The sequence below is a fragment of the Barbatula barbatula genome (genome assembly GCF_947034865.1).
Source record: "Barbatula barbatula genome assembly, chromosome: 14".
In the NCBI taxonomy this organism is placed as follows: Eukaryota; Metazoa; Chordata; class Actinopteri; order Cypriniformes; family Nemacheilidae; genus Barbatula; species Barbatula barbatula.
The window spans coordinates 13,308,316-13,334,962 of record NC_136777.1 but is presented as its reverse complement, the minus strand read 5'-3'; the positions used below and the strand labels follow the sequence as shown (position 1 = coordinate 13,334,962).

Here is a 26,647-nt window from a genome sequence, read left to right as displayed (position 1 = left end):
ATTACGTTTTACGGTACTTAGACTTACAGTAGAGCTGTTCGTTTAGCCCTTGATTTTGATTGGTCAACAGCTGTTTTATTGAGGATGAAGCTCAGCAATGGCGGCTGAACCTTAGCAATGTCCACAAAATATTCTGTTGCTGTTCACAGTTGACCAGGGACTATTTTCTCCAGCAGAAAGATGGCTTTTAGTGATTTTGCTTCATGAAAGTTGCATCTAAACATATTTTTGGGTGAATATCTTGAACATTTGTATTTTGGGGTAACGGTTTTGCATTCTTTGGCTGGGAGTTAGCTGGGATACAGCACAGTCTCTAACAAACAATGCTTTTTCAAAGACATTTGAGCAAATGTTGTCCTGAATTGCTTAACAGAAGGTTGCCTGGGCACTTCTATAGACGGTTTTATCGAACGCATGCGCCTGGCCCAAAGTTAACTCCCGGTCTGTGTTTGTCAATCATCTGGCTAGCGGCTGATAACTATTTATATTTCATTTGATTTAAGTTATGTTCATATTTTAGTGTTTTTTAATTGTGATCAATTAACAATTAGTTACATTTTAATGTATATTAATTTGATTAAATAAAAAAAAAGTTTATGGGTCGTGTAAATTTGTTAGACATACTTTTTAACTTGCTAGCTAAAGTCATTAACTTACTTTTTTTGCTTGTTTTCAGAAATAATCTGCACGGACTGTTAAATTTGGCACACAAAAGCGTGCATGTTGTTTATGTCGTTGCTTTAAAACGGACAATGTAAAAAAGTAGGGTTTGTGAATTTCCAGCATGTGTTGTGACAAGAATAACTCATATGCACTCTAAAAAGGCTTTATCTGAGTACATTCATGACTGAGTAAACTGTGAACAACGGTTGGTTTAAGTCAACCAAGAAAATGTCCATGTCTGACCCAAACCTGGATGAAATCAGACTAGGTTCATTTACACCCAACAATTGGGTTGTTTGTCTTTATTTTTGCTATTTTTATTTTGTCATCATTAAGCTTGGCGTCCTATGTGTTGATGTTCAGAGCTCACCATTTCGCTTTATGTGCTTGTTCATTGTTCACTGTTATTGAGCTAGTAGTTAATTTGACATTTACTTAACTTAATTTGACAAAGTATACATTTTAATTCAATATTAAGAAAACCCAATTTCCCAAAACCCATATAATGAAGGATGATTTATTTTGCAGAGAGACGTAAGCCATAATTACACGATATGGGGGGAAATGCCGATGTACCAGCAGGACTCGTGAGCTTATAGGGCCAGAAGTGGACACAGGCGCAGGAATCTTACGAGATGCAGGAAGCAGCCCGCTGACGTCCAAACTCCCCCCGGAGTCTTGGTTATAGATCCTCAACTGCATCTATCCCCCAACACTCCCCTCTCTCTCTATGAAGCTGTCAATCTCTCTAAGATGGTTGAGAGAACCCCCTGCGATAATTCCACATTCACAAAAGCAGCCTGTGGACAATGGGCCTCTTTATACCAGTGTGTGTGTGTGTGTGGGTAGAGTTTATTTAGCCTGCAGTCAAGCGTTTGATGATGGGTCTGGATATATGCGTACAGATCATGAGGAGGGGCATTCTTCACAGCCTAAAAACATAAGCCGAACAATAGAAATCCTGACAAATATGAGTTGGGAAGGGGAAAAGAGGGGCAAGGGCTCCGACACATCCGGACCAAAGTACACAGCACATGGTGACCTATCATTGAAACCTCTGACAGCAGGGACACGCCCCTTCAGGAAGGTGATGGAGACATCGCTAGAGCTGTCACTCTAGTGGCACACACAAAGCGCACATAAACACACGCGGACACATACATAGTGCCAGACCCCCTGTAGCAGACCCTCGTTCGAATGAAGCCAAGTAAAAGAAGCTGTTGGCTTTAATATTCTTTTAACGTCACAATGTATTTTCTGCTTTGGGAAAGCATGCGGCATAGAGGCAGCACTTGTGTTACCGTCCTGCACGTATTGACACCTCAAAAGCTTAATGGCGCAGCTTGAGAGAGGCATTGTGACCGCATTTAAACAAAATTTGGACTCCCTTGCTTTATTTGCAATTCACTTAGCGTGAGGGGGCGCTGCCTACAAATTCATCTTCCCCATCTTCAAACCTAAACTCGATCCATTAGGCTCTGTGCACCTGAATCGAACGCATCTTTATGTAGCACCTCTTTTCAAATAACCGAGTAGCAGGACCGCTCTGAGTAGTTCTCAGAGTATTAATGTGAGCTCAGACTAATGAGAATAAATGGACTTGCGGTCCAGTCTCTGCAGTACTCCAGCACTACCATCTGTCCAAATCAATGGTCGAGTGTGCCAGGACTGTAGTTCACGGCAGTGTTGGCAGCTGTTAAACTGCTCCAGGTACATAAGGACGCTACACTCAGCTCAAGTTTGAAATAACAGCTATTGATTTGTGAGCTCATCTGGCCGGTGATAGACATCTGTACATTTGAGAGTGGGATGGAGAGAGAGAGGTGCTTTGAGACTGATATGTTTAAAGGTCTCCGACTCTGAAGTTTCTTTTACAAAGTCCAAGTCCAAGATCTCTATTGGTAAAAGTTTTCTAGATGTTAGAGATTAGTTTTACCAACCCTTCTGTGGGGGCATAAAATGCATGTTTTATGTTGTATTTGTCGAGATTTGCTAGAAAAAAGGCTACATGTCTTGATCACAAATCTCCAACTTTGACTACATAAATTAGTCGAATCCCATCCTTTAGGCATTGCTCACTCAAAAATGAATGATTTTCATCATTTATTCACCCTCATGTCATTCCAAACCTGTATGACTTTGTTCTACAGAACACAAAAGAAAACTCTCTTGAAGGACATTGGTAACCAAACAAACTTGCCTCCCCTTTCACTAAGACCACGGCGATATTTCAAAATATATTATTTCGAGGTTTACATAAGAAATGAAGTCAGACAGGTTTGGAATGAAATGAGGGTGAATAAATTATGAAAGAATTTTTATTTTAGGGTGAATTATCCCTGTAAGTTTTAGACTCAAGTTTCCATCTCTGTCTTGGGCCACCATGGACTGTGGTAAGCTGCTGTTGACCTTATGTGGAGCCCCTAAGCGGTTATGAAATTGCAGTCAGATCTGAAGCGGTCTTTACACTGCAATGAAAGACACATTTGAAACAGAATACACCATGAAGTGTTTACACAGACATGGCAATGCGACGTAAATGTATTTTCACTGGAATCACAATTGCAGGAAACAACATAACACACGCCTGAACGTTGATTCTCACGGTCCACCAGTAGAAAAAAATTAAGCGGGTTTGCAAACATTTGTAGACTGACAAGTTTATATATACAGCCGTGGGAAAAATTAAAAACATTTATAGGTATGTGTTTAAGAAAATCCTAATTTTTTATTTAATTCTGTAAACTACTAACAATATTTCTCCCAAATTTTAAATAAAAACATTGTTTCTATTAGCATTTATTTGCAGAAAACTGGAGAAACAGATCGAAATAACAAAAAATATGCTCTGTATTTTTCAGACCTCAAATACTGCAAATAGTTTTTTATGTGATAACATGGATGTTTCACTGGACTTGTGTAGAAGATGCTTCCAATAAAATGCAACGATTGCGGAATATGACGACAACAAAACTTACAACATCAGTCACAGAAGACAGAGCAACAGGTTTAAACATGTGTCAATACAAGGAAACGGAGGGATGCCGACAAACACTGTGAGAAACGGGGAGCTGTTGATCAGAAAATGTATTATCGTGGCTTTACATTCATGGCAAACAGGGTCCTGGTTTTCATGAACGTGTGGCTGTGTATGTAGGAGTGGATTGTCAGAGAGTGGTAATGAGTCTCATGGGAATGACCAGCTGTCTTCCAGCCAGGAAATCCACTTTACACCAGTTACTTTCCTCCAACTCCCTCTTTCCTTTTCTCTCTCGCGTTTTAACGTCCCTCTGAGCTGTGCCAATGGTTCAGCCTTCTTATAGAGCAGCTTCCCTAACACCTGCTCAACAGTGCCCTGACACACACACAGGTTAACAACACACACACTCTGAAGTACACACCACGGAACTGGCCCAAACTAGAACAAGCTACGGTGTACAATTGCAACAAATCACTTGACATGATATCCTGTAATCCACTGTAATATCATAGTATTATTTGTCAAACACTACAGTATGAGGTAAAAAGTACATCTGAAACAAAGTAGACACCCAAACAAACAGTCTACCCAACATCCATGTGTGCCTGTTAACTACAAACTTCACCCAAAAAGGAAGATTCAACCAAATCACTGTGGTACCCATACACTTTGGTGTTGTGTCCGTACAATGTATGGGAACTGCGATTGTTTGGTTACCAATAAAATATCTCATTTTGTGTTCTGCAGAAGAAACAAGGTTGTACGGGTTAGAAATGACAAGCATACATGATGACAGAATTTTAATTTTTGGGTGAACTATCCCGTTTAGTTGCACATTAGACAAACAATCACACTGGAAGCAGCAAGGGAAAGAGAGATGGAGAGGATCAATAGAGAATGTGAAGTTGACATCACACCCCATGTGTCATTTTGCAGCTGCCATCTTGGGAGGATCATACTCCACAATTATTAAGTGTTTTGATATGTACCGTTACTTGTTTTGTTTGATATACAGGTTTATATACGAAAGTGAAAGGGATTTTCCTGAATGACTCTGGGTAATAATAGGAATGCACGATATATAATCGGGCTTATCGGTATCGGCTGATAAATTGTCTAGATTATAAAATTTAGGCTGATCAATTATAGCCGATATATCATAAATGATTTCCTCTGGTTAAACTTCTTCAGCTGTTTGCTGCTCACAGTTAAAAAACAGCACCGTACTGTTTTTCTGCCGTGATCGTTCACTTTCTGCTATTAGCAAAACATTGTTGATGTCGGTACAGCATGTAGATACAGACAGTTTTCTGAGTGTAAATTATATTTTCTTTGAATATTGTTTGAATCAGACTGCTGTCTGAATGCTTTCTGTCTTGAGACCTGTTAGACATTTTCTGGGTTGCTCTGTAAAACATCTATAATTTGTTTATTAAAAAATATATATATCCGAAAGGTCTGATGGTTAAAGAATCGTAAACAAGGCTTGGTACATGATTTTAAGGGGAAAGAATGGAACTAATGGTTACCTGTTGTTTTATTGGCCAATACATCGGTTTTCGTCTTCCAATGATGGAAAGTATTGGTTATCGGCCAAAATATATACATATCGGTGCATCCCTTCGTAATAATGCTATTGCAGTTTCTCTCACAGCAAGACCATACCACCATAGTTAATACACCATAAATACTACCATAGTTTATTTCCTACTCAAACAAGAAAAACAAAACACTGCATTGAACTCACTAGCAGCAATCCTCCCAAGATGGCGCAACGTTCAACACGGCATGACGTTTCTTTACATTCTCTATAATTACTATTCCAGCCATTTAGTGATACCAGCCTGCTGTGACGGTACATGCCAAAGAATGAATTATACACAGCTGTCATCAGCTCCTCGTCGGCTCACACATGATCCTGTACGTGTTTGCGCGAGCAGTATGTTTAACCCGTGTGACTTTGCATCACACGCACCTGATAGATTGCATGCGTCAGGCAGATCCTGCTGGGCCCGGTCCCTGGCAAACGCCGCGAACCCCACAAACATTTCACAGTGAGTCAATGATATATATTCTACCATTTCAAAGTCAAGTCAGGGCAAACCTCGAAATATCAAAACCACGTCTTTTTTCCGACGCAGACCATCAGTATTTGTTTTTCTCTGTTCTTCTAAATTCTCCTAACTAACGGAGCTCATCTTTATCGGCCTATAAGAGTTCCTCTGGCTCTTACTGACCACAATGGTTGGCATGGTAACCACGTTTCCCGGTCTCCCTGCCAGTGTTCTGGTGACTGCAGGCGCCATGGCGACGCAGGGTAACTGGGGGGAACGGGGAGTGAAGAGGTGATGTGTTTGTAGAGAGTTTGAGGAACAATATTATTACAGGCAGACTGAGAACTCGTGGAGGGAGAAGAGTTCGCCTGAATGCAGTGTGTGGTTCACCGTGCCATCCAATAATATCTTTACATTTGGAAACCGTTCATCAGTCACACCAAGGATGAGAGATGGAGAGAGTTTGAGAGAAGGAAAGAAGCACGTTTCTTTTAAAACACTGATATCTAGTCTTTCGCTTCACGCTGTTGTTCACCGGAGGAACCGCATCTCGTTTGTTGTATGATAATGAGACTTTCTCCTGTCAAAACCGTTTTCATTGTATCAAATTAAAAGATGAATCAGACATACATATGAAAAACTAAACTGATACGAGGATAAGGGGTGTTTTAAAAGCCCTCTATCGGCAGTACACACAGTCATACACTGCCCCCTAGTGACCCAACACTTGCAGGTTTATGGACCTTCTGTCTTCCTTTAAACCAGTTCATATGCTGTAAAAAAGTTAAGAAGGTACAACCCCATGGTTGGGTCAAAAGGGTACAAACCCAATCACTGGGTTACAAATGAACCTATGCTGGGAAATTGCAACTCATTGTTGGGTAAAATATGGACATTTTCTGGGTTAATTTAACCCTTATGGGCCCAACGACCAGATGAAAATAACAGGTCTTTAAATGGGGTCCTCAAAGTGGTGGTCTGCAATACATACCCAGGGGGCCATATTAGCTATAGCCTAAAATATATAAGTGGGCTGTACATCTTATGATTTTGACAGATCACAACAAACAAATTGTGCCTGAATTGTGAAAGTCGAATCGTCGCATTGGAATTATAAGGTTTTACCTGACATTGTCAAAACTAAGTTATTCACATATTCTTATTCTGTAACAACTTATTGACGTTATTTACGTTTATCCAGACATAATGGTGACTGTCTGCACAGCATCAACATTTCTGAAAAAACGATTGAAATCTGCTATTTTGCTCACAGGCAATCGTTACTGGACACCATATTTGAAGGTCTCTCTCAACAATGTAGTTATGACAAAATATATCACATTGCTGTTGCATTTTGCCAGACGCTCCGTAATGACCAATTGTAGGAAGCAAAAAAACACACAGCTACACTTGTCTGCCCAGCCGAAGGCCGTCTCCCCGACAGCGGTGTGTGCCAAGCGGGGTGGAAGGAAAGAATTGTAGTGTGCTAACTTGACGTCAGCAACATCTTAGTGTCGTAAGCCTAGTGTAAATGTTTGCTTCAGGAGCATTCTCCAACCATTATTCCACCGTCTCCAAACTTCATGCACTTTTTCCCTGTGTTCCAGAAAAGAAAACTTTTTCCCATCTAAACACACTATAAAGACAAAAGAATTTAAAGCAAGTTTATTTGAAGTTTAATTTTATGTCAGACTGATGAAAGAACCTAGCGATGGACACACCCTGTTGGCTTATTTATTGCAAAAAAATCTAATAAAGCAGATTGTCTATGGAAGCATGTACATTTGTCTGGCATGTGCACAATGACATTCAAAATACTAGAACTTGTACCTATATGCCACCCTAAAAACTTTGAACCAATATCTCATCTCTCCCCCATAAAGTACATTCAACAGCCATGCCACAGAAAAGCACTGAAAGTGCAGAAAAGCGAGTGACCCCTGTAGTAAATGGTTCATTATACGTACTTGAAAACCTTATTTGATCATCTGGTTGAAACATTTGAACATGGACAGTTGTCCAGCACCAGTTGCCAAAGAAATTGCCAATTAAAGGGATAGTCCACCCAAATATTCTATCATGATTTACTTGCACAAGTTGTTCCAAATTTGTATACATTTCTTTATACTGATGAACACAAAGATCTTTGATAAAAAGATTTCTGGGGCACCATTGACTACCATTGTTGAACAAAAGATTTTTTTGTTTTGTTGAACATGAAAGACCTTTGGCTGCCATTTTTGACTACCCCAGGAATGTCAGTAGCTCACATTCTTCGAAATATCTTTCTTTGTCTTCAACAGGTTTGGAACAACTTGAGGGTTATTCAATGATGACAGAATTTTTGGTTGGAGTATCCCTTTAAAGCGGCTGTAAACTTTTGTGGCGCCACTCACAGTGTCTTCTGACATCGTAAAATATTTTCAAACCGATTTTCCTTATCCTGCATTGTTCAATCAAAAATGCAGACCTCACCTAACTCTGAATGGCATTATGGGCCGAATCTTATTATCTGAATCTTTTCATTTACAGAGCCTATAGGGTTATGACAGAGACATTATTATTTACAAATAAAACACATACTTGGTTAAATGCGGCAAACACCAAGTGCTGTACAAACATACATTGTAGAAAGGAGCATTAACTTGAGACAGCTTAAGCAACTTCTCCTTGTCTCCTCACATATTTCAAGAGTATAAAAAGAAAGGTAAGAGGAGACAACATAAAACACAACATGAATCATGCACATCACATTTTTTTAGATTGCTCTCAGCAACATAATGGAAATAAAGTGACCTTACTCCAATATATACAGTACATTATACAGTCTTTTAGCGTCAAGCAGCCAAGCAGAAAAGTTGGGTTTAACTTGTAGACACAGAGTGTTGAACTATATAAATCTCTTTTACACAGCTATCAGTCCGCGTGACTTTACCTTTAGAGAAACACGATTTACTGTCACTCTCCCCTCAGTTATTTAGGCCCCTTCAAGTCCGTACAGGTAATTATTGTGGACGGCATCATATCAAGTCATATTTAAGTCTGGGTGTCAAACTGTTTAAGCTTAAGACACTTGTGATGAAATGACTGTTTGGGGAGCTAGGCTGGTATTCGTCTGCTTCCTGGTAAAGTGATTGTTTGTGAGGTTAACCAGTGCTATGTAACTGTCTTGAGTCTTCACATGATCTACTCATGAAAACACACACAAGCTGAACTGCTGAGACCGTAGTGACAGGGAGAATTCAGCATGTGTAGGACTGTAGCGCCCCCTAGTGATATGGCAGAAACATAAACATTAAATGGTCTAAGTAACCTTAACGGGACAGTTCGCCCAAAAATCGCTCTCATCATTTACTCACCCTCGAGTTGATCCAAATCTGTATAAGTTCTTTGTTCTGATGAACACAGAGAAAGATATTTGGAAAATGCTTGTAACCAAACAGTTCTTGGACCCCATTGACTATCATGGTGGGGTAAAGGGGTAAACAATGGTAGTCAAAAATGCTCCTATATTCTTCAAAATGTCTTCTTTTGTGTTCAACAGAACACAAAGTATTACTGTGGTAGTCAATTTGGAACTGTTCATTTAATGACATGTCTACATTATAGTATGAAAGTATGCGATTTTGGATTTAGCCAGTGTTTGGGGGAGAAGAGTAAAGTTTCCGCGGGCAGTCCTAGAAAAACGTAGGTGGGGACTATGTGTAGTGACGTAAATCCGCGGCGGTTCGCGATTCGGACTAGAGACGATTCGGACGAGGGACGACTCGTCTGCGTGATTGAGTCAACTACCTTTTTTCCAAGCCAATAACTGTGTTATTTATTCACCTTCGGATTTAAAACTCAGCGGACTGCTTACATTAACACAAGGCAACGTTACTCACTGCATGAAATGCAATTTAACTGATCTCGTAATATGTCATATTTAAGTGTGCTAAAACAAATAAAACAATTCCCCAATTCCTTAAAAACCTTCTGTAAATACTTGACAAATGAAAGGGAAAAAACCTAACCCTCTCTCTTCTCTCAACGTGTAGTGGTCTAGCTTTTGATGAAACTAGTAACTTGTTATTAGCACTTATTGTATTATTGCGCCTGTATAAAAGGGAAAATCGTCCGACTTTTATTGAAAATAGTATTTTAAAGTTTTTGAATAGTATATTTTCTATAGTTTAGGTCATCGCAGAGGGCCCTGAGGGTTCACTACTGCACAGGAGAATAAAAAAGCAAAAATGAAAAGACAAATGTGAAAGTATATAGTAACTGACGGCCCATGCGCATGGATTTATGACAAAGAAAATGAAAAAGAAACATGATTTGACTTTTCAAAGATCAGCTTGAGTTTATTCACAACTTTGGAAACAACAAAGTTGGTAGCGTATGTAAATGTTTACATAGATTGTATGAACAACAAAATTATATTTGGTGTTGTGTCGCATCACACTGATCTTAATAACGTTTTTACTACATTACTCTGTTGTCAGCCTTTTTAGTCTACAATTAACTAGCGTAACATCGGTAAGCGAATGCAAACTAGATATCCTTGAGATAACTAGATACAGAAAGTCCAGAAGAATACTACAACAGGGGAGTATTAATATCAAGTTTGATCCATTTAGCTCAATTATTTGGCTCAAGCTTTAAATAAGTTAATAAATATTAATTGTCCCGTGTCTCACCGTTTAATTGTGTGGTCTATATCCTTTATGAATTCATCCCAAATATTTTTTTAATCTGCATAACAAAAACACAGTAAGCAAGGTATTTGTATACCTTCCTACAATATTAACACTTCGTCCCATCTACCACTATAAAAATTAAAGTGTGCGTCCTCTCAAAATATGTGCACACGCAGACATACCACCTGAGTCTAGATCAACACTCCAAAATGGGAAAAATAAAGCTTTAAATAATTTATAGTGCAATTACACAATATCATCTCTCTTCAAACGCAAATATATGATATGGAAATACTAATGAGTGAAAATAGTTTTTCGATGGCATTTAGACCCTAAACTTATACACACACAGGCTGCAAGTAAAAGAGCTCCAAGTGAAGGGACGCAATGTAAAATAGGCACCTTGAACCAGACGACAAGATCTGGCATTCTGAGACACAACCCAGAGCTTTGAGGTTAGACATACTGGTCCCTCTGCGTGACATGTTTAGGGTTGAGAGTGATGTATTCACAGCCTGTGTGCCCCGCAAACTACGCTTACGCAGACTCGCGCCAACAAAACAGAGAGCGTGGCGCTGATCAACGCATTCCAGTTAAAGCGCGCTGTCAGCAGGAGCTGTGCGTACGTGTGCGTGAGAACACGATGCCACCACTCGCACTTCTCCATGTAAGGACCGAGTACGTATTCGGGTCATCTACAGAGTAGATACAGATGGGCTTCTTATTATGAGGATGGCTTGAGCTAAGATGATTGAAGTTTTCTGTATCTATTCCAAACACAAACACGTATCCATTTCAGGTACCCAGTCAAGTATTCACAAGCACGCTCCATCTATCACTAACACAAGCCGGATATTACAGAGTCCCGTAGCACAGCAGTTTACTGTTACATGCAAGAAATGATCAATTGTTGAATATTCATAAAGCTTATTATATCTCCATTGAAGTTTTTTTGGGGAAAAGGGATGCTTGGTTTCTAAGGCCACAAAATGTTAAAATGATGATGATGATGATAGCTTTCATCCAGTTCAAAACAGTTCTGCCCTAAATAAAAGCAGAATAAAATAAAAGCTGCGGTGTTGCATACAAGGTGCCGGGCTTATTGGACAAACGTGTATTTACAAAACAAAATTAAAAGCAAACTGCCACAAATAATATTTGGTATTAAAATAAACATACCATGATATCAACATCATCTGGGCAATGTTCGAGAATCTCATAAAAATGCTCCGAGAACTAAAATAGTAGCTGAAGAAACGAAACGAATAGTGGAATGACGATGACGGGTGACCCATTTTAACAAGTTGTCAATTCTTTCTGCTGCCCCATTGCACTGCCAATGTTTTTTCTTTAAATATTCTTGCAAAGTTTCTCTCTAAATTACTTGTAATCTACTCATAAATAAACTTTTCAATTCAGTCATTATAAAACTTATTTGAACAGAGCTAATTTTGGATCTCTCTTAACATTTTACAAGTGTTTTTCTCTCTGATCAAACCAAAGGAAAAACATATCGTATAAAGATTACGACAGCTTAAGTTTCTGTCTCACTCTGAAACACCTTAAACACATTCATGGTCTTCAATAGTTTCAGGGACGTTTCCTGTACAACGTGGGAATCTAGTTTTGGAGTTTAGCTGCCTGCTCTTTTTCCGCCTTCTCCTTGGCTTTCTCCTTCTCCACCAACTTTTCCTCCTTTTGCAGCATCACCATGATCTCTGCTACCTGGTTGGTGGAGATATCGATGTCCTCCTTGTCGATCAGCTCCACCACCTAACACACACACACACACACCAGGTGTCAGTCAAAGATGCTGATTTAAGCACATGACAAGATCAAATGAAGGAAGAACCAAGTTACCTTGATGACATCATCGATGTCTAACTTGCCGTCCTTGTTTTCATCGAGCGCTTCAGCGATGCTCAGCAGCTTGTGTTCTGGAATGTTCTGGATGTGCTTCATGACAGCAATGAGCTCGTTGATGCTCACGAGATTCTCCCTGTGGGACAGATACATGCTGCATTCAGGAAACCATTACTTGATAACACAGAGGGTAAGATGGTGGAGGAGGAGTAGTTAACAGATCAGCCAATCACATGCCGAGACAGTCGTGCAGGGTTCCCAGGAAACACTTTAGTAATTGATAGCACTTTTAAACTCAGTCGCAACAAGCCGGTTATTCTTTAAATTTCTGACTAAAACAAACAAGCTTAAGTTTGCAGTTTCACGAAATGGCTGATTACATTTGCAATGATGTTTATTGAATATACAGCACCAGAAAATCAGAGGACAAGCAGATGTTTGACAGATTAAAATATTAAATTATATCACGTCGGATCGATTTGGCATTTTAGACTAGAACAATCAAAGTGAATGCTGTTTGTGAGACAAAAACAAATGCAAAAGGTCACCCTGGTCCTTACCTTAGCAAGCCACTATGTTTTTCAAAGAACAATCTAAAAAAAAAAAGATTTGTTTTTATTTGACTGGGAACCCTTTTCTTTTGCCGTTTTCACCCTGTGAGGTTCTTCGTCCTTCCCCATTTTACACTGTACAGCACAACAGAATGCCATTTCCCGTCATGCACTGTGGTCTCACACAGACACGCACATGCTCGAATAAACAGCCTCTCCATTCAACCCAATATCCCATGAAACCCATTCAATCGGAGATCTCTTACCCTATTGGTGGTGTGGTTTCGCTGTCCATCTGTCCATCTAGCACCTCCTTGTCCTTCTCTAGCTCGTTCATGATTTTATCAATTCTGCCAATCATGCGGTTGACTCGCTTTGACAGATGTTTGCTTGCTTTAGACTCCTGCACCTCTTCCTCCTGCCCCGTCTTGGACAGCTCTCTCTTTATCTCCTCCAGGTCCTGTGCAGAGGCAAGTGGATCTTAGAATGACCAAAACTAAAGGGGATGCATGTCCTAGTTTTTAATCACGTTTTAATAATTTCTCACGTCCCTGCATAACATGCAGAGATATAGGCAATAATTAAGGCATAGGTTTGTAGATTTCCCCAAAAAGCGGCGTACACACACCTCGCTATACTCCTGCACATCATCCTTGAGGTCCTCCAGTTCCTCCTTCTCCTTGGTGAGGAGTTTCTTCTGCTCCTTCAGCTTGGTGCAGGCATCACTCAGCATGTCAATCTCCTCCTTGGTGATTTCCTCTCCCTAAAGGTCAAACACCAACACATTAAGACATCCAACTGACTGCTAGTAGATATGAACAGACATGCAGAGCAGTGTTGGGGAACCTTTGAAAGCCCTACTTTTTATTCTACATTATTATTTATTTGTGTTTTTAATCTGACACAAAAACAATGAGGATGTTAAAACTATATAAATGTGACCATACAGTGTGTGTTTGCATTAAGTACGCCTATTAACATAAGATTTTTCTACAAACCTGATTTAACATGTGCACACAGACATCTGGGAATCGTTTAACAAATGAGCTGCTAAATCGGTTAGCGGAGCAATTTCATTGAACTGAAGCATCCAAACCAATTCTAAATGAATCACACTTCCTAGTGCCCGAGAGACATTCGACTGGTTTTTGATCGCTCTGTTGTGAAAGCACAAATAATGCAGTGGACATCTTTCATCCTCGCTTCACAACCCACACCAAATACTTCCATCTGAAATGACAAGCTCCATTTAACCGAGCTCTGAAAAACCATATCCCAAACCCCCTCGCTGGGAGGTTTGTACTGCCACGGCAAACAGCAAAAAGGTGCGGCAGGACCACAGACTGGAAAATAACATGAATGCTGTGCTTGCATATTCTTGTACTTGAAAAAAAACTTTCCCTCCTACTTCCATTTCTTCATTTTGAGGTTATTCTAGATATTTTATCAATTGTGTATTTAAAGATGTCCTGAACTGGCCGTTTGTATTATTTTATACTATTGTCTGAGGTGTACTTATGAACACAAGAAGTCATTTAAGGTTACCTTTCCTATATAACATGTCTCTACCTTGTTCTCGTATGAAACCGACTAAATAGCATTATGTTATTTATCTTATTTACATGGCTGCATTTCATTTCTACGTGGCGGCACCTTTACAATTCTCCTCTGCTCTCTGCGTAGAGTTCCGACACGATGTGCGCACACACACACATACACCGGTAAGCACACTTTCACCAGCGGACAGAGAGCGTGTGTGGGAAAATATGTTGCTTTAACCACCTGATAAGCAGATAAAAATAATTACTCCCAGGGTGGTGAAAATGGCAACATTCGCTGACAAAGCAACAGTCAGTTTACCACCGGATGACCACGGATTTACCACCATCTTATCCTTCTTTCCATCCGGAGCGCTAGAAATAATGAGCCATTAAATAAATCGCACTATTTCTGTGGTTTACATTGAGCAGCGTGTCTACATAACTGAGATGTACACATCACGTGCACTCATGGACATTTATGTTGATTATTTTTTTCAGCTATATCTTTTTTTGACTTACGTCAGTTTACTGTTTGCTGTATACTGTAGGTTTGTGACAGATTATAAACCATAACGTCTTATATCTACATATAGCATTTATGATATTAATAGCATGAATAATCAGCATGTTAAGAGCATGTTTTCGTTGGAAAGAATATTTAGAATCAGTTCTTATGGAAAGGCTGTTTGTCATTTGTTAAAATGTATGTCTTGATTCATCACCCCTTTAAGTGAAATCAGTGGCTGTACACATAATGCTTTGACAACAAAAAACTGTATTTTCATGAAACTTAATAACCTGTTCTCTAACATGTTGTAACTTGAATAGTTTATGTTAGTTGCTCCCCAACACTGATGCAGACACATAACGTGTTTGGGATCAAATAAGAGGATAGTACAAATGCTGTCACTCACACACATTATGTTCTTTAAGGTGATAGAAGGGTAAAGAAAAGCAACAAAAACACATTGTAAGGGACATTTGGTAGATCTTAAAACCACACAGAACAACCAACCCAGTGGACTTTCATATGCACTCACACATACTCATAAATGGATAGAGTTGGGGCTGGGTAAAGTAGGGAGATCCAAGCAGAACCACACTACAGTCCTCCGCTCTTTCAAATCACTAAATTCACACTGTATGCGTCATTGTTACACTGAATTATAAAGGGATGTTGAACAATTAATCGCATCCAGAATAAAGGTTGTTTACATAATGCACGTCTGAGTACTGTGCATATTTACTTTGTATTTATAAACACATGCATGTAAAAATCAAGAAATGTTTAAATAATTTAAATTACATTTTTCTTAAATATACACATGTATGCGTTTATAAATACCAAATTATTATGCACAGTACACAGACGCGTATTATGTAAGCACAAACTTTTATTCTGGACAGCCCAATAGTCAATTTTGCTTTTGGTTTGATATTGAAGCGTCTGATAGGTCAGATTGTAGACGGGTCAAAGATGTCAAAAGAAATGTCCAAAGAAAGCATATTAAATGTAAGTAGAATGGTTTAAACTATAATTTTACATTTTCACTCACTGTAACACAATATTTATTTAAAAATTCAAACAACATGCTTATTCTGACTTGTACATATTTAGCTATATAAAAGAATAAGAGCGCGTATACAATTTTATTGTGCTTTAAATGAGTAAATGGCCAAGCCCTCGGATAGTGGCACATTTAAAAAAAAAGTTACAACGGATAAGCATTTGGGGTAAAAGTAATTAGTCTTTTAATAAATCGTAAATGTATTTTTTATGTAAATATACCTAACAAGATGAATTACATTTTAGTGGGCGTATTCTATAAATCCATCTGTTTTTAACAACAACAATTTAAAGCAGTATTACACTTTTTTTATGCTTATACCCTTTTTCGTCTTTGACCCAGACATATTTTGTACGGTAAAGCGAGTAGAAGAGCAGAGGGTGTCAGTGTGATCTCCAGTTGGGGAATCTAACCTGCATCTAACCTCAGCAACACCCGAACGTGATGAGATCTAATTTTTGAGAACGAGATAGACAGCTTAAAAAGTCAATGAAAGAAATGTGGTTAATAGACGGCGCAAGAAGCCCTGCCATTAAAAAAAGAGAAAAGTACTAGTTTGCCTGTTTTGCTCCGTGAATGTGCAAGAGCATTAGTTGCGTTTCTGTTTGCTTGTTTTACCTTAATACCCTCCAGGACCGGTGCGGTATCTCGTAATGTTTCTGTATGGATGGACACATCTACACTTGAGAGAGCATGTTCTGCATCCACCCGTCTGTCTGCATCCAGCACCTCAACCTCCTGAAAGCAAATATGCAATCTTCCATAAACATTCACACACGAGATAAAAAATGGTGAATAAAGTAAAAAGAGATGCTAGTGACCCGTGCGGCCTGTTCCTTTGCTTTCTCGGCAGCGTCGGCAAGCCTCTCCAGCTCCTTCTCTCTGTGCTCCTCACGGATAGCTGCCTCCTCCTGCAGCGTGGCCTCCAGCTTGGTCTTGTTATCCACTTTGGAGAAGTCCAGCTCTGCCACCTTCACCTGTGCTTCTTTAGCCTGTAAAAACACACAACAAAACTTATTACATCCGAGTAACCAGCAGCATTAGCATTGAGACTGATAAGCCAAGTTTACATACAAACAATAAAACTATTTTATTGTAAAAAAAAATACAGTTTTAAACCAAATAACAATAGGGATGAATGATGATAATTTGCGTGTGTATAAAATAAATAAATACATGTTGAAGAAATAATATTTTATTTCAAAAATATTAGGGCTGTCAAATTAATTGTGATTAATCGATTCCAAAATAAATGTTTGTGCCAAACATCTTTATACAAATATATAAATGCACACACATAGATGTATATATAACGAATATTTACATAAAAAGTCAATTATATGATAACACTCCATTCTTAAATATATACATATACGCATGTACATTTATATACGTAATTTGACAGCCCTAATAATATTTAATATAAAAAATGCACACAATCATTGAGACTTTCATTGCAGCTGATGATGCCAAAAATAAAAACTGTTGGGAAGTATATTACAAATATTAGATATGTAGTGAACATAAAAAACTATTGAAACTGTATTATAATTTCCATCATTGAGAATATTCTTCCAAAAACGAACAACTTGTTTCTTGTGAATTTTGTCGTTTCAGGGTTAAAGATAAACACATTTCTGGCATGAGGTCATAATTGTTGGCTTTTACATTGCAAAACAATATCACGGCTGTGGGGATTTTTCTGTACTCCGTATGAGTGAGCTGTACCATGATCTCAGGCAGGTTCTGTAGTGTTGTTTTGAGCTGGTCTGCAGGGGACAGTGTGTCGGGCAGGAACATGGCTCGAGACAGCAGCAGCAGAGATGTTGGGATGTGCTGATTCAGGTGAAGCTCCAGCCACTAGCACCATCAGAGACGTACAATATTATATGAGAAATGTTACCATTATAAACTAAAAAAACGGATGAGCGCCGTGTTGTGTGCGTTACCTGTTTAAGCTGCTCTCTTAGCCTGTCTTCTGTCACACCCAGAGCTCTCATTCCTCTCACGCGACATGCTGCCTGAAGCTCGTTCACATTCAGACTGTCCACTCCCTCCTCAGCAATCAGCTGTCAATCACGCACAATAAACAAATCAATACGGTACATACATACGTAGATATCATTTTTTTCACTCTCATGTTCACAACAAAGTAGCCCAAATGACGATACGCTATATTGTAAGCCTCAAAGCCATATGAAAGGATATGGGTCTTATTAAACAGAACACTGTTTACCTTGTCGTCTGCACGGATGGCACGCAGTTTCATGATGAGCTGGAAACGCAGGAAGTTGTTGGTGCCGATAGACTGAAGCTCCAGCAGTTTGCACAAGGCCACCAGCTGCGGCCGCGTCAGATTATCTAAAGTCAGTTCATCCTCAAAGAGCTTAGAGAAACGTATGATCTGCTCATTACTGGGTCTCTCTCCTGAGTCGCGGATCTACAGGGAAAAGACACACAGGGGATTGAAGGGCGAGAAGTTCCCACTGCATATTCAACATTTAATGTCTCGACAAAACACAAATCATAAACATCGCCACTTGGGGGCAATACAGAGCTGCATTTAAGGTTTTAGTTTGTGTTGAGAGCAAGGCACTACGGAGTCACTCTTGTGAAGAGATCTGAGCGTGTTTTACCTTCTGGAAGAAAGTGGAGAACTCTTCGGTCACATCGCCTTGGGCTGCTTTGTTTCTTAGTGCGATCTCCTCAATCGTGTCCTGCAAGAACTTGGCCATCTCCAGCTTTACTCTCAGCTCCTTCTTCAGACGTTCCTCCTGCAGAACACACAGACGCACGCGCTCATCAGAAATAGATCATGGAGACTCGCGGTTTGTAAAACCAGTGGAACAGAAATACGCTCGTGTTTAAGTTTATGTATTAGAACACTAAGGTGAAAGGTCAGCGTACCTTCTTGGACTGTGTCTCGAAGGTGGACGGCAGCATGTTAGGGAAAAGCTTCAATACAACAGGAAGCAGGAACTCCATAAATGGAACGATGATAAAAACCAGAAAGGGCAGAAGTCGGAAGACATCTGCACACGTCCTCAGGAACTGTGATTGACATGAGAGAAGCGCTGACATCAGACTGATCACATAAATGTAATCATAGATCTACTACCTTGAATGTTTGCTTATAAAGAACACAAAAGAAAACTCATAATATTACAGTATTTGTTGTCTGTAAATAAGTTATTACGGTTACACTTTTTTATTAAGGTACACAAATCCATTCATTATTATCAACTTGCTTATTAACATGCATATTAGTGTGTATAAAGCACATATCAATGCCTTTTTCGACATCCCTTAATCCTACCCAGTATCGACACCTAAAAACGACCTTGTAAGCAGCGAATAGGAGTTTATTGAGGCAACAGTCGTAGTTAATGGTTAGTTAAAAGTGAGAATTGATCCCTATTCAATAGTGCGACTGTTATTACTATTACCGGTAATGAGGATCTAATAAGAATCAAAATGAAGGTTACAATGCAAAAACTCTAACAATAGTAATGTAATATAGTAGTGTAGCACTAAAGCCATCATTGCATGTGCACCTCAAGCAGCGATTTCAGCAATCCCACAATATTTAATCGGCAATGAAACATGTTGAATTCAGTAAAAGAGAGGTAAGATAACAAAGGAGCTTCAGCTTGATGAGGGGGTCCCCGCTCCCCTCATACCACCTGTGTGTCGGTGGCCCCATAGGGAAGAAAGATTTAAGCCGGGCAGCCTTGAAAAGAGCTTTTGTGTTTGGCCCATTGACATGTATATCACCACAGTCAGAGAGAGAGAGTGAGAGAAGTGGAAAATAGCGAGGCCTGCGGTGTGAAATATTCAAGGAAGAGTGAGTGGGACAGCGAAGGCATTCCAAAGGAAGAGGCCAGGAGGACACAGGCAGAGGGGTCGGGAAGGGGGTTGATGGCTGATCAAAAGCTATAGGAACCCACGCTGTGGGGCTGGTTGTGAATAGGCGGGATTAAAGATGAAGCGGGTCAGGAGCAGAATAGCAAGAGTGAGGTGCGACAGATGCTAACTACGGCTGAGGCATTAGCATACCTTCGCAATGCTAATGTTGACAGAGCTCAATGAGAGTTCGAAAATCCCCTGTAAACTCTTGATAGCAACTCATGTTCTGAGTCATTCTTATACTTAGGTCGCTAAATAACTTTAGTGCATGTTCTGTGCTGTGGCATCATATATCCTTCACCGGAGGACATTACAACATCTCTGGAATATTGCTTGGGCTTATAATGATAGATATTCTAGCAACAAAAGAACAGACCTGATAGTTAGAGACAAAGGGAACCGTGACACCAAGTCTGCACAAGTCATTTCTTTTACTATCAAGGGAGGCCTTCAATAATTATAGATTACATGCGTCAAGAGAGTGTCACTTTACAGCACACCACGCAACTGTCTGGGAATTTGAGGCTAGGAAGGTATTAGCACTATGCTAACAGAGGAACATTTAAAAGGTGTGATGGCTGAGCTCTGCTGGGCACTTTTGAACTGTTGTAAACCTGTATTTATAGTAAAAACTGGACAAACATATCGCATATTAATCTTTTTGTGCTGAAATTTAGAAGAACAAAGTCTGAATAAACACCAAGCTAACATGCATTGTAAAGTGTGGTATAATCTAACCTCTTTTTTTTAGCTCTAAAGACAACATATCTCAGTAGGACAACAGTTTACTAGAGTCCGCATGGGCTTTGGACCAACAAATATCAATGCTGTATTGATCATTTATTAATCTTAAAGGAACAACATGACAATTCTGTCTTCATTTACTCACCCTTAAATTGTTCCTACTCTTTAATCAATGTCTTTGTTTTGTCGAACACGAAATAAGATATTTTAAAGAATGTAGGAAAGCAAACAGTTCTGGGGCAAGTTTGACTACCAATGTTATTGTTCCTACTATGGTAGTCAATGTAACTGTTTGGTTACAAGCATTCTTCCAAATAACTTTCTCTGTGTTCATCACAACAAATACATTCATATATATTTGGAAAAACTTGAGGGTCAATACATTTGCATTTAGTCATTTAGCAGACGCTTTTATCCAAAGCGACTTACAAAGAGTTCAGGGAGCACTAAGCGATATGTCATACAGGAGCAATAATACAATAGGTGCTAATACAAAGTTACTAGTTTCAACAAAAGCTAGACCACTACCTGTTGAGAGAAAGAAGTTAAGTAAGGGATTACGCTTTCTTTTTCCCTGTGATGTAATTAAACTAAATACTGTTTAGTGTGTGAAATAGTGGAACTGACATCAACATTCAAAGTCTAAAATTCAAACACTTTATACTGTTTCATATTTTCAAAGTTTTTGTTAAATTTGGCTCATTGAAGTCTCAGGAGTCGCTGAGCTTTCCTGACCTCTTAACATACAGGGTAATCTTGAATCGATTAGACTCGGCACGGCACCAATTTCAACCATCGGGCTAAACAAGTGATCCAGTCGGGCTTTATAGAGATGGGATTAAACTACGGAAGAACGCTAACCTTCCAATCCTCCTTCTATACTTAATAACATTACACTGGGTTAAATCCATGAGCCAAAGACACACAAACAGGCAATTTATAGTCCACCAAGATTAACCCCATGAGAACTCACAGCTCAAAGCAGTTACGCAAATGCTTCCTGTGTGCAGTGCTGTCAATGCACAATTATTTGATTTATATAGCACATAAGCCGTTATGCTGGCTGGCTCAGAAAATATAAAATGGTCCTTTTCACTATTGAATTGTGTAGTGTATGTCTCTCGACTCTGTGAATACCTGTCTCCTCTCACGGCGTGACAGAGCGCTTCCGTTCAGTATCCTCCACATCATCCGCACAGCGATGGTTGTGTCTATCCACAACAGACGGAATCCATGATAGTAGTGCTTCACCTCATCGATCACACGTTGCCCTATACTCCGTCTCACTGGATCTGCATCCACCGTCGGACTGTACACGGGCCCGCCCTCCTCCATCTTTTTATTCCGATCCTTCAGCGAACGTAAAGAACGCTCGACTTTGGAATCGTCATGGACGCGGCCTGTTGTATGCAACCATCGAACAGAGTTGTTTTGTGGCAAAGCTATCGTCCTGTGATGAGTGGAGTGGGTGTGTCCTGGCAGGACATGGTCAGGTACAAGGATGGCACAGTAGAGGCGAGATGACCTTGACAAGCGGAGCTGATTCGTGGAGAAATCGGAGTGCGGGACAGTCCGCACACTGCATCCAAGAACAGCAGGACTGTTGAAAAACACAGGGTTTTTGTAATAAAACTATTCGTTTCACGGGTTCAAAGGTGAGCTGTCGTAGATAGAGTTCAATCTATAGTTTCATTTACCTGTTTGGGGCTAACCGCAGTGCACTGCAGTTAAAGCACGCTCCTTCTGTCAACTTTCCTGCAAGAGAATCCAAGAGGGCAAAATCAGGATAATATAACAACACATTCCAACAAGAGCAAACTTATGAACGTGACAAAAAGTGGCTGCAAAAATCCAGAAGTTTCCAAATGCAACAAACATTACATATTGGCATGGACAACCTTGCACAGGTATGCGATGTTCTAAGCTTGTGCAGTGTGCACTATTGTGTGTATGGGTGTGCACATAACATGATACAGTATAAGATAAGTCATGAATTAGACTGCATGCCAGTACATGAACGCCGGTAAAGGACAGGACAGAGACTTGGATCCATGCCACTCGTGCAAGCTTCACCAGAGAAAACTGGTTATACACCTGAATTGTACTGTAAACAATTGTGTTAATAATCATGTACACTCAAATGCACAATAAAATATGTATTTACAAGGAGCGGGTCGCCACACAGGGCCAGTAATATTGCAATCACATGACCAATCAAATATCACCAGTCTTGTTTATTTCTTGTGACGCATTAGATTATAAAACCTGTGTCCAGTGTGCCTTAATCTGCTTACTAGGGGTCCGATAAGGGACTCTGCCATTTTAAGGGCTCAACCACCAGTGGAATTTAATCCTGAGGACTCACTGCTGTGCACATTGTGTATGTCTTCGTTCATCGGCTCAATAAATGAGAGCCTCATGAACTGAACTCAGATAAGAGTGACCTCCAAATTGAGCAGAACAATGGGTGCCCAGGAATAAACAACCCTATATTAAAACCCTATGTACTGCTTCCAGTTGCACTTGCAGTTAAAGACCGCATTGCATGATTAGTTGAGTTGTTAAAGTCTTTAACTTTTAATGACCTTCACAAGCAAGCTTGACATTCATGGCAGACGTAGACACGCGAGAATGACAGGGCATTTCAGTAACGTCTAACTCATGCTAAAGTTAGATACAGAGGTAAGGGGGTAAAGTCTGAATTTCCCAACACCCGGAACAACTCTACAGTAAATGTATTTCTAACACAGGAGTATCACAGCACTCTTTGGTGGAAAGGTTTGTTTTTAAAGGCTTTGCTTTATGGCTGTAACCCACACTGATGAAAGATGGTCTGTTCCTCATACCAAGATTTTGCAACAGCAACAAGCAATGGTACTGTTACGTCATTTTTGTGCAAAGCAATTAATTTACATTGTGTGACAAAAGTAATAAGTGTTTGGAATTAAATCCCTTTTCTTTTTTTTTAAAGACTATTACTTAAAAGGAAAACCGAAAGTGTGGAACACAATGAGCAAGAAACAAAGCCATTTCCTCATCAACTTTATGCAACGTGAGGCCCATATTATACAATAATCATCATTTATTCTTTGACTAAACAACAAAAGCATGTTGTTGGGGATATATTATAAAAAGCTATATAATTGGGCCTCCATACTAGAGTGTCTTTAAAATCTTTACCCAGGTTGAGCCTAATCTCTGTCCCACACCGTCTGTTAGACCCTTGAGACCCTTGGCCCATTATCCAAATCCTCCTTGGGACAATGGTCATATTAAAGGATAAATGCTTTCTGACAGTCTTTCTATCTAAATATAGCTGTATTGACCACACCCTGAGGTCAGATGCTGACATAAGGATTGGGATCTCTATCCTCTTGTAAATCTCTGTGTATTTGCATGAAGACAACAGACTTCTTTTGAAATAATCTAACTTCCTTTAAGGGTGGAGTAAAAAGTATAGAGGATACCAGTAACACAACGTGGTCATAAATCTGCCTTTCTGTTTTTGGTTGTTATGGAAACTACACAAGTACAGCAGACTGTAAGGTGTGTCCGAAAGTGATATTGAGAAAGAGGGCAGGGCAAGGACGTGCTTTGCCCGGGTATAGGGCTTTACACATGATTAGCTGATGCAATAAAACGAAGATATTTGAAGGTGAAGACTTGAATGAATGTTGAAGTACTTTTACAATATTACAGTATTGTGAGACACAATAGCAAGACACACAGATGCAAGTTAAAATTTTATATATACACATATTCAAGGGACAGCCATACAGCTTTATGACGAAGTTCAGATGCAAGTTAAAATATGATACATTATGTATATGTATATACATATATATACACACACAAGTACTCAACAGGTGCCATTTGTCTATAAGAAACAACACAGTCACACAAATGTTTCTCTCACATGATTGTAGCCTGTGCCAGCTGGTACAGAACATCACAGACTGTGCTGGCACATTTAACCAGATTGGCAGAAGCCCCGTAGGGTGACCCTGATAAGAATCACTTCTGACAAGACAAAAAGTAAGCGAAGAGAGTTTTTCTGGGTTTTACATTTTTGTTCGCATTTTTTTCCAACAATGCATATCCAGATTGGACCTGTAATTTATAGGCTGTCATGCAGAGATGTGGTTAATCATTTCCCAGAGTGCACAGCTGTGGCTCAGAGTCAGAAGGTCCACACTGAGGTTTCTCAGGAAGCACTTCACATATATTTTGAAATCAGTAACACATTGTGGCAATGCTGTGGTTAGGAAAGTAAGTAAAAGGCATTTAAACATGAACTCCCTCCCGGCTGAAAACCACTTGATACGGTAGCACCATTGCAGGGATATAACTGCGTATTAAATTAATTGTCTATTTTCCATCATTTATACAGAATGAAGTACCGTCCTCACACAGCCATTTAGCATTCCTCACTCTCAAAACATCAGGTTATTTTATTTGGAGCGGGGGGACGGGTTATAGGTTAGAATAGATCAACCCCATAAAGTTACAACCTAAAAAATAACCAATAACTGGGTTTGCCCCTATTTGTTCCAAATTCAACCCAAGCTGGGTTATTTTCAACCCAGTGTGTTTTAGTGTGTTGCAAAGAAGGCCTCAAACTTTCATTCGAACTTTCAAAACAAGTCCACGTTTTATTATGGGGAGAAATGTACATTTGTGGGCCCCGAAGACTTGCAAATAAACCCAACTCAGTTCGACCATCATTCATTTCTTAAATACATTTAATTATCCGTTATTACTCTGTATTATAGCATTATTACATATGCCTGATAAATGAATAACAGTAAAAGCATGATGTGAAATTTAGTATGCACGGTGCAGCCTTGAGGATGAAGTATGCACTACGGTAAAAAAAAAGTAAATTAAAATAACATTTCATGTTGGCGCTCAGATCAGCCAACAAAGTCAAGCAACGAGTCATTTTATCAGTGTGCGTGCGTCCTGTCGTATGAAAGGTCGAAATGAAGAAGCAATCGCTGCAGTTTGCGACAGGCGGTGAGACAGCTTGTCCTCAGATGACCTCAATGAGCTCCATCATTCATAAGCTTGCGCTAGATATGTGCGGCGCCCCACAACAACGACATACATAGGCCATAAACAAAATGACTAACGACTCACATCACGCGTTGATATGAAGTTAGAATCGACGCTGTCTGTCTTATTAAGATCACAATTGTTCAGTTACGATCTGACATCCTTAAAAATAAAGCCCTTCTTTAAAAGTGTGGAAACGTCTCGTGTGCCGATGGTAACAATGACCAGACACGCCAGCGGCGAACAACAGTTAACGTCGTCACAGCACTTCATGTTTCTGGAAATGACTTACAGTAACAGAGCATCACACAAAACACGCGTGACGGGAACATCTCCATTATGTGTGACCGCACACCTGATCTATAGCGTTACCCGTGAATCACAGCGTGCGAAAACGTTGATTGTTTGATCGCGAGACAGTTAGCATGTCAGCTAATCACTTAAGCCTTTATTTTAAATAATTACGCTACCGTCTAGGTTCGCGACCAAAATGGCTCGGCCGTGGAGTTACTCATTTATCCAAACACACGGGAGATCACGGAAAGTGGAATAATACAGTCAAAAGGCCTTGCTGCGTTTTCTCACGTGAAGGAAACAGAATTCGCCGGTAACGGTAGCCGCATATTTGACAGCTCGTGTTGTCCTTTCGAAAATAACAAATAGAAGCACGAAGCAGGAACAAGCCACATATACGTTTATATTCTGTCATGATAAATATAAATAACGAGTCGTTACCTTTTCTGAATTCGTTCTTTAATGACCTAGATGTTTTCAACAACGGTGTCCGAGACCTGGTGAGGAAAATCGATGCCATTCTGTTCCCGTCTAACGTTAATGTAGGGTTTATAATGAGAATACGGTGACGGTTTAATGTGAACTATCCACAGAAGTCATAGTCCTGAGCGTTTGGCTTATGTCCTTGCAACCTCCTCGATGTTTCCAGCGATGAGTTTGCAAGTGCTCGGCATTCGCTTCCGACTTCCTGTGGGTTTAGGTCGGACAGCAGGGGGCGCCATTGCTGCGTATGAAGCCGTTCGTGGCGT

General features: G+C 39.8%; 1 protein-coding gene across 2 annotated transcripts; it reads right to left on the bottom strand.

Moving 5' to 3' along the window:
- Positions 1-10,015: 10,015 nt before the first annotated feature.
- On the bottom strand, positions 10,016-26,590 carry letm1 (leucine zipper-EF-hand containing transmembrane protein 1). 2 transcript variants are annotated; one of them, XM_079473375.1, is made up of 15 exons: positions 26,340-26,590; positions 22,247-22,304; positions 21,687-22,149; positions 18,807-18,950; positions 18,536-18,673; positions 18,136-18,339; positions 17,849-17,968; positions 17,628-17,759; positions 16,721-16,891; positions 16,518-16,637; positions 13,419-13,553; positions 13,057-13,250; positions 12,800-12,832; positions 12,237-12,375; positions 10,017-12,149 (listed from the first exon to the last, which is right to left on the bottom strand). In XM_079473375.1, the coding sequence occupies exons 1-15, from the start codon at positions 26,416-26,418 to the stop codon at positions 11,997-11,999; spliced, it is 2,283 nt and encodes a 760-aa protein (XP_079329501.1). In that variant the 5' UTR covers positions 26,419-26,590; the 3' UTR covers positions 10,017-11,996. The 2 variants fall into 2 exon arrangements, with proteins under 2 accessions (XP_079329502.1, XP_079329501.1); XM_079473376.1 differs by lacking the exon at positions 12,800-12,832 and having other exon boundaries at positions 10,016-12,149.
- Positions 26,591-26,647: the final 57 nt, after the last annotated feature.

Bases quoted from the DNA above. Each gene is read 5' to 3' on its own strand.
- letm1 (XM_079473375.1), bottom strand. From the start codon at position 26,418: ATGGCATCGATTTTCCTCACCAGGTCTCGGACACCGTTGTTGAAAACA. The intron at 17,760-17,848 runs GTAACGCACACA...TGATGGTGCTAG, and splicing joins TAAGAGAGCAGCTTAAACAG to TGGCTGGAGCTTCACCTGAA. The intron at 12,150-12,236 runs GTAACTTGGTTC...TGTGTGTGTTAG, and splicing joins ACATCGATGATGTCATCAAG to GTGGTGGAGCTGATCGACAA.